The sequence below is a fragment of the Limulus polyphemus genome, unplaced genomic scaffold (genome assembly GCF_000517525.1).
Source record: "Limulus polyphemus unplaced genomic scaffold, Limulus_polyphemus-2.1.2 Scaffold1315, whole genome shotgun sequence".
In the NCBI taxonomy this organism is placed as follows: Eukaryota; Metazoa; Arthropoda; class Merostomata; order Xiphosura; family Limulidae; genus Limulus; species Limulus polyphemus.
The window spans coordinates 152,385-161,147 of NW_013666925.1; the positions used below are offsets into that span (position 1 = coordinate 152,385).

General features: G+C 32.9%; 1 protein-coding gene across 1 annotated transcript in view; it reads right to left on the minus strand.

The window, feature by feature from the left end:
• Positions 1 to 7,309, minus strand: part of LOC106463067 (gamma-aminobutyric acid receptor-associated protein-like) — a 10,385-nt gene extending 3,076 nt beyond the window's left edge. The window contains exons 1-2 of the mRNA XM_013923038.2: positions 7,013 to 7,309; positions 4,625 to 4,822 (exon numbers count right to left, since the gene is read on the minus strand). Of these exons, the coding sequence (XP_013778492.1) occupies positions 4,625 to 4,822; positions 7,013 to 7,102 (288 nt within the window). The 5' untranslated portion in view covers positions 7,103 to 7,309. The remainder of the gene's footprint in view (positions 1 to 4,624; positions 4,823 to 7,012) is intronic.
• Positions 7,310 to 8,763: the final 1,454 nt, after the last annotated feature.

The following is an 8,763-nucleotide window of genomic DNA, read 5'->3' on the forward strand; positions in this document are numbered from 1 at the left end:
CATATGGAAAAATAAATAATAATGGTTACTTCTAAACATATTTTGACCTTGACTGCAACTTTCAAGTATAATTGTAAAAATATTTTCATGGAAAGGTCATTGTCTCTAAGAACTACAGAAAAGTTACATTGTGTTTTCTATATATATATATATAAAAAAAAACACCCTTTCTATTATAAAGGAATCTAAACTATTAAAATACAACGACCTTTAATCTCGGAACGAAAAGCTATTTGATTCACATGACCATGATAACAACATTAGAGGAAAGTCAATTCATTTTCTTCCACATAATAATAATATTCATGTGACACACGTGGAAGTACATGGCAGATGTTAATTAATGTTTGACACCCAGTCTTCAGTCTCTGTTGCTTCATTACATGTACTCAAATTGATTCATTTTCTTCCACATAATAATAATATTCGTGTGACACACGTGGAAGTACATGGCAGACGTTAATGTTTGACACCCAGTCTTCAGTCTCTGTTGCTTCATTACATGTACTCAAATTAATGGCCTCGGGCGTATTGTATTCACACAGTAAAGCAGATTCATCAGGATAACTGATAATTAAAAAAATGAGCACTACAGTAAGAACCACAAACAGATTTAATCATATATTATCAAATCTACAAAATTCATCACCAGTGATCTGTAAAAATATATGCATTAAATATCAGAAGAAAAGTATGTGAAAAAAACAATTAAAGATAAAAACTAAAGGTACAGATTATGAGAAAACTATTCGAAGGATTTATTGAACAACAGGAAGTTGTGGTTTTATGTAAAAAGAAACTTAGATACAACAATGGTTGGAGATGGCTTAAATGGGTAATGAAGAAAAACTTTAATATAAGTTTAACATAACAGCAAATGTACAATGTTTCAACAAGGTTTTGTCATCATCCTGCCTAAAAGAATTTCAATGGGTATTGAAAATTCCTTCGTTTTCAGTCACAGTTTCTAAGAGGTTCGAATATTGTAGAGGATAGATATACAGCAAGTAACAAAGTGACATTTGTATGACCACTCCCACAATACAGAAAGCAGTTCAACAAGGTGACACAACTATGTCATGGTAAAAGTTTTGGAAATACATTTGAAAAGTATCAGTTAACATATCTATTGTTTTAGATTGACGAGTTTACAAATACTGTCACATTATATTTTAATACTTTCAATAAAATGTTTATAATGAACTATGTGATACTGCAGACAAAATACAGTTCATGCACGTCAGATCATCGGAGGTTATATTTATCATCTTGACATGAAATGAAAATGGTGTGACACAAGATGATTTCTAATAAATGTGATAGCATTGTTCTCATTCTTTCTAAATCTCTCCTGTGACACACAGAAATAGGAGTCAATGTCATTTACTGAAGGGGCTGTAAAAAAAGCATATATGAAATAATATTTACGAGTACTTGTGGGCATCAGTGTGGCGACAAGTGCAAAAACAGAAACACTATATAAATCCATTAAATATTCATGCTGCATTTCGGATTTTCAGTACATTTTACTGCAAATTTATTTAAAAACTGCAATGCTCTTGTAGATTTGATTTGCGTCTATAATGGAAATTGAATTAAAATAGGCAAATAATTGATTTTCTCAATTTCTTCGTGATTTTAATATGCTACACGATGAATTAATTTAAATTTTAAGAGAAAAGCAACACAAATGATTAAGTGCAGTAGATTTTTTAAAACTTGTTCAAGATGTTTAATCTAAATACTAGGTGGTGCTACAGTCTCACACATGACTGCTTTTAGTTTCTGTAGCAGTTGCCATGCACAAAATCTGAGTTTTTCATGCAGGTACATGTAAGGGTGTTGTTTTTTTTTCTTAAATATTCTCCCTTGTGGTGTTGCCATTAAAATGACAAAACAGGGAGAGAGAGAGAATTAAACCCTTTGTCAGAGACAGAGTCAAATATTTACATGGTGTTGGTTGGAATAAAAAATTATAAATATTAGCCAGTTACCAAGTACTGAGAAGCACACAATGGACAGATATAAAGAAACCCACTCCTATGTCAACCGAAAAGGTAAGGGACAGAGAAAAAAGCTCAGTGAAAGAGAAGACATTGGATATGTAAAAATTTATTTCTTGAAGTACCAAAAGAAAATTGAAAAATACCTCACTGATGACATTAACAAGTTACACACGTATAAAGGTTCAAGAATATTGTGGAAATGTGACCTTTGGAGAAGAGTAACAGCAAGAAAGTCCTTAATACACAAAGTTTAGCTTTTGCAAAAGGACCCATATACAAGTCTTTGTTTTGGAGCAGTGGCACATGGTGTTTTGGACAGATGAGCCTAGATTTGAATTCTTTGGTTTCAACCAGTGTGTAAATGTTCATCAAACAGTCAATGAGAGATTTTAAAAAGGGTGCTTTGCAGTCAAGCAGGTGTGATGTTCTATGATTGTTTGGTGGAGTGCAATATCTGCAACTGGTGTTATAAATGGTCTTCATAAAGTTAATAGAACCATGGATCACTATAAACACCACATGCTCTGTCCTCTGAAGAGAAGCCGAGTGAGCAGGATTTCGTATTGCAAGAAGATAATGACCACATACTTTCAAGAAATGTCCAGCTTATTTGGCAAAAAAAAAAAAAAAAAATACTCAGAAAATGTCCAGTGGATGGTGTGGTCACAACAAAGTCCAGATCTTAAATCCAGAGAACAAGGCTGGGATTTGCTGGAGTCCATGCTTGATAAAAGTACCACCTGTATAATAATGAAAGATACTGGAGAGTTTCAAGAAAGTTGGAACCAAATTATACCAGAGACAAAAAATATGGACACAGTTTTAAGCTGTTGCTGATGAGAAAGGTGGCCAAACTAAACATTAGCATTAAAGAAACAAAGACATTATTCATTGTGTAATAATTTTGTACTAATATTAACTTGCAATAATTTCAAGTTAATTCCAATAGCAAATCAATGACTGTTTTGTGTGTAAAGCAATAAAATGATAACACTTAAGGTATTCTAATAAGTTTACTCACTACTTTATTTCTGTGCATTTCCAATTTTTTTTATGAGAATTGTATTTGTAAAAATTTGGTGTATCGTCTTCACCATATATATTTTTACACAGGTCCACCAGTTGAACCACCCATGGCTACACCACAGCCTAGTGAGGACATAGGAACACTTTAACTATCAAGTAGACTCCTGTTGGACCACCCATGGCTACACCACAGACTAGTGAGGATGTAGGAACACTTTAACCATTGAGTAGACTCCAGTTGGACCACCCATGGCTACATCACAGCCTAGTCAGGATGTAGGAACACTTTAACCATCGAGTAGACTCCAGTTGGACCACCCATGGTTACACCACAGCCTAGTCAGGATGTAGGAACACTTTAACCATCGAGTAGACTCCAGTTGGACCACCCATGGCTACACCACAGCCTAGTGAGGATGTAGGAACACTTTAACCATCAAGTAGACTCCAGTTGAACCACCCATGGCTACACCACAGCCTAGTGAGGACATAGGAACACTTTAACTATCAAGTAGACTCCTGTTGGACCACCCATGTCTACACCAAAGCCTAGTGAGAATATGCAGAGTTCAATGACCAAGTCTCACCTCATTTTCTACAAAAAAAAAGATACGAGTTCTTGGAGTCAATATCTAAAAAAAAACCACAAGACCGAGGAGGCAGAGAAAGAAAAACTGACCAGTGTGATATTCATCCTGAGGAAAAATCAGCTATTATTCAGTAGTTCGAGTAACATCATACCACAATAGAACTAGTGATCATTTTTAACAAATCTTTCTTTATTGGCCCTATGCAACAGTTTTCAGTCACACAAACTAGTAATCAACAGATCATAATTTATCACAATAAAGTCAGCTATCGTTGCCATAGTGTTTCCTTGGTAATGTTATCACATTCAAATAAAATCATTGTTCCAACCATTTACCTCATTATTATTCAGACTTCTCTGAATGGATAAGGTAAGTTAGGTTTGATATCTGTAACACCAAAAAAATATATATATCCCTTTCTTATTACTTTACAGCTAAAAACTGTGGAAAATTTTCAGGCTTTTATTTTTTAAGATTAGGAAGTAATCCTTGCTGAACTCAAGCCTCTAGCACAACTAGGTTATTTCTATTGAAGTAGCTCACACATCTATTTTTAAGTAAAGTAAAACCTTTGACCTCAAGACCTGATCAGGCTAAAACTGTTTATGTTATTTTGTTTGGAATTACCTTCTGTACCGAGTTTGTGTAAAATACAAGGTGGTAGTGTATTACCTGTTGGGTGGTTTGTTAAAGTATGAATCTTACAGACTTTTGGCTGTTCTCTAGTATAAATCTCATTAAAAATCACATAAACACAGATAAAAAACAACAACAGAATAACATCCAAGTGCTTTTAGCAAGTGGACCTGTCTCCATCAGGTCCACTTGCCAAAAACCTAAACTTTTATCTTACAAGCTCATGGTTCCCCAGTATCAACCTTTCTAAGGATACACTTAACCAAACTTTAAAACAATAAGCTTGTGGTTTTGTAATTTAAATCCTTCTCTGAACATAGTTCAACCAGTTCATTACAATAGTTTCCTAAAGCCATGAACACAAACCTGATAAAGAGTTCCCATTGATGCACTGGTTGGTGGTATAACATTATTGACAAAGAAAAACAGAGCATCTTCAGGCCGGAGTTGAATTCTTTTACGAATAAGAAAATAAAACTGACCAACAGTGAGATCAGAAGGAACAAGATACTTCTTCTTGTCCAAGTCCCCAATTCTCGCTTTTGGAGCTTTTTCAACAATCACCTACAATACATAAAGGAAAGCTATCTATATGTACACACAAGCCTTCATTGCAATTTTTTTTTTCTTGTAACATCTGTCTATAAAGTCTTTCTTCCAAAAAATATATATAGATATACAAAAACAAATTTATTTTCTTGTAATTATCATTTATCAGAGGCCAGTTCTAATATAGCCACAAATCATGCTTGAATTCATGTCAAAACATTCAAAGCATACATCAACATGATTTTAAAATGAAAGTATTATTAACCAAGAGAAACTTTATGTAATACCATTTAACAAATGGGTTTTCTCTCTCTTGTCTGCTTAAGAAGTTAAACTATTATTAGTTATCAATATAACAAAGACTCCTTGTACTGTTCATTAGAGCCAACTTCTAAATATTTTCCAATACTTACAACAGATAATATACAAGTGGGCCAAAGTGAATCCTATACTAAAGATACTGAAGAAAATAATTCAATTGGATTTCATGCAACTCTTTTTATAAGGAGATTTATATCACACTTTTTGATAATGATATTGAAAAATGTAAACATCTGTAATGTTAGAATGTTTATCAAATATAGTTTACTAATATATACAAGAAGTTATATTGTATGACTTATAATTAAATTTTCCTTTATTAGGCAGTTTGATATGACCCACCCTATAATGTCACATCTTTGATAAGTGTTCTGCAGTGGTGTGTCTACTGGGATGACAGATCCCCCACCACCAATAGAGAAATTTACCCTTTTATCTGAAATATCAGCCTTTTAAGATATTAAAATTCTCCCTACATTGTGACTCGCATTGATATGAAAGTGTTAACTTCATTTAAATGAGCAGGGTAATTATGTTATGTAACTATAATTGAAAAAAGTATTTCCAATCAAATGAGACCTACGGGGAGTGCTTAAAGGTAGTTTGAAACAATGTCAAATCATCACAAAGCAGCGTAAAGAGGGTCTATGATAATTTCATCCTTTTTTTGATAATTAAAAGGAATAAACAGATACTTTTTAAATGCAAAAAAAAAAATGCTGTAAAGAGCAGAATAAAGTGTGGCACAGCAGTATGTCTGCACACTTACAATGCTAGAATCAGGGTTTCGCTACCCATGGTGGGCAGAGCACAGATAGCCCATCGTGTAGCTTTGTGCTTAATAACAAACAAATAAACAAGCTAGCATGTTAAGGTTAAAAATGACTACAAATAACTAAATATATATTACAAAAACTATTTTCAAAAGCTCTAAAATGGATGAGCCATGGAAATGAGATACTACATTAGCAAACATACAACATAAGCAAATTTAAACACTGTTGTTGTTTAAAGTCAAAACACAACTGCTGGAAGGTAATATTAATACAGCAGGTGGATTACATCTTCACAGTCTACTCTCAGTGCATAGTAATGAATGCTTCTAGTTTTATCAACAAAGGCCTATTACAGATCTTTGACAAAATGTTTTTCAATCAATCTATTTGGTCAAATGGAACAGTTATTTCTTGCTTGTATTATTTATTTTCTTTCTTATTTGAAAGTTTCAATTTTCCCTGCTCCCTCACAATATAACCTTTTTCATGCTTCAAATTCAATTTTAAATAGCTCTCATTATGACAGTGACTGGTACAATTTCATTCTGAAAATGTTAAAAATTGCTGATTTATTAAAGCAATCAAGCTAGTGATACTATCACTAATAGTTCACGTATTTGATGTGCGAAAATTGGGAGCATGTAGAATCAAACCTTTAAATTTGTGAAATCATTAAAATATATCATTAACTTAGCACTGCACGTAAAAATGTTCTGTTTGACTCAATATATTGAGTAGAAAACTAGTATTTTAAGTATTTGTAACCTGCTCTTCTTTCTAAAGTAAATCAAGTCTTAGGCCTAGTTCATTTTTCAAAATCAGTGTCATGCCTTATCATGGTTCATGAAGTTATGGATATCCGATGTCATTTCTATTTATATGCCTAACTAGTACTACTAGTATTAATACTAATAGTACTAGTAGTAGTAGTAGTACCAGTCAAGTCAGTTACTCACTCCAAATAACGGAATGTTGGGTTATCAAACTTAAAGATCAAATATTAACTATACATTATAATTATAAATGTTTATCCTAATAACTTAGGAAGTTACGAATAGTAATGTATTATTACATTGATAATTTTATTTATTACTCATAAACTACATACAGGCACTCGATCTGGATACTTCTTTCTGATCTTTTCCCCTTCGGCCCTGCGTTTTTCAAAAGGGTGTTCTTCTTTGTACTGAAACTTCATTTCATAAAAGGTCTAATGTATACAATTAATATCCAATAAAACGTGCAAATTTTACTTACACAGATAATAATAAAAGAAATTATACTTATAATATTTCTACCCTACTACGACACCTCCGCTCGGTTGTTTGTAAATAATCAGTGATACGGACTGGATGCAATCGCAAAGAAATTTAATCCTGTAAAGACTTTTGTAAAATATGTTTATGTTTATCATAAAAATTATATAATCATCTACTATATAAATATTAAACGTTTTAAAAAATTATCGTTTGTTTGACAATTTGAAAAAATAAGTAATTTCACGCTTTTAAATATGTGTTTTTGTCGCGGATATATACACACGTTAAGAGAATGCGTTTTAGTCATGTGAGCCAATCGTGGTGATGTCATTACTGCACAATGCAGGGATTTTACACCGTGATGCAATACACTAGAATTATAACGCTATGATTTAGCGAAGCCTAAAAAAAGATTTATAGCGATGTATTTATAGAAATGACTATGGTCAAGTTATGAGAAACAACAGATCGCTATTGCTTATACTGCCTACATCTATATTTTATTAGCTGTATTACAAATAGTGTGCTATTTAATTGTGTATTTGAAGAGGTGCAAGGTGGTATATATATATTGTGTTGATCAGTAATTTACATATTAGTAGTTATATGCAATAATATAACGTAACAACTGCTATCAACACTCCCCCCCCCCCCAACTGGCTCTGAGATAAGTCTGAGAGATTATAACGCTAAAAATCGGGTTTCGATACTCGTTCCAGGCACTGCTCTTAACAACAAACGTGTGTATGTGTGTTTTTGTTTTTGTTTTTGTAGCAAAGCCACATTGTACTATTTTCTGTGTCCGCCGAGGGGAATTGAATCCCTGATTTTAGCTTTGTAAATCCGAAGACTTACGGCTGTCCCACAGGAGAACTATTAATAATACACAAAGAAATAAAACTTCTAAATCTCATGGCGTGCCAGTATAAAAACTATTTAACAAGAAATGAAGTTCAGATACATCAATACTTAGAAAAAAGCTAACAACTTATTACATCACCAAGTTGAATGTATCCTAGCTTATACGTAGATTGTACTACATGTGTTCCACATGTGATAACATGAAACAACTTATTACTTCACGAAGTTGAATGTATCCTAGCTTATACGTAGATTGTACTACATGTGTTCCACATGTGATAACATGAAACAACGTATTACTTCACCAAGTTGTATGTATTCTAGCTTATACGTAGATTGTACTACATGTGTTTCACATGTGATAACATGAAACAACGTATTACTTCACCAAGTTGAATGTATCCTAGCTTATACGTAGATTGTACTACATGTGTTCCACATGTGATAACATGAAAGAACTTATTACTTCACAAAGTTGAATGTATACTAGCTTATACGTAGATTGTACTACATGTGTTCCACATGTGATAACATGAAACAACTTATTACTTCACGAAGTTGAATGTATCCTAGCTAATACGTAGATTGTACTACATGTGTTCCACATGTGATAACATGAAACAGCTTATTACTTCACCAAGTTGTATGTATTCTAGCGTATATGTAGATTGTACTACATGTGTTTCACATGTGATAACATGAAACAACGTATTACTTCACCAAGTTGTATGTATTCTAG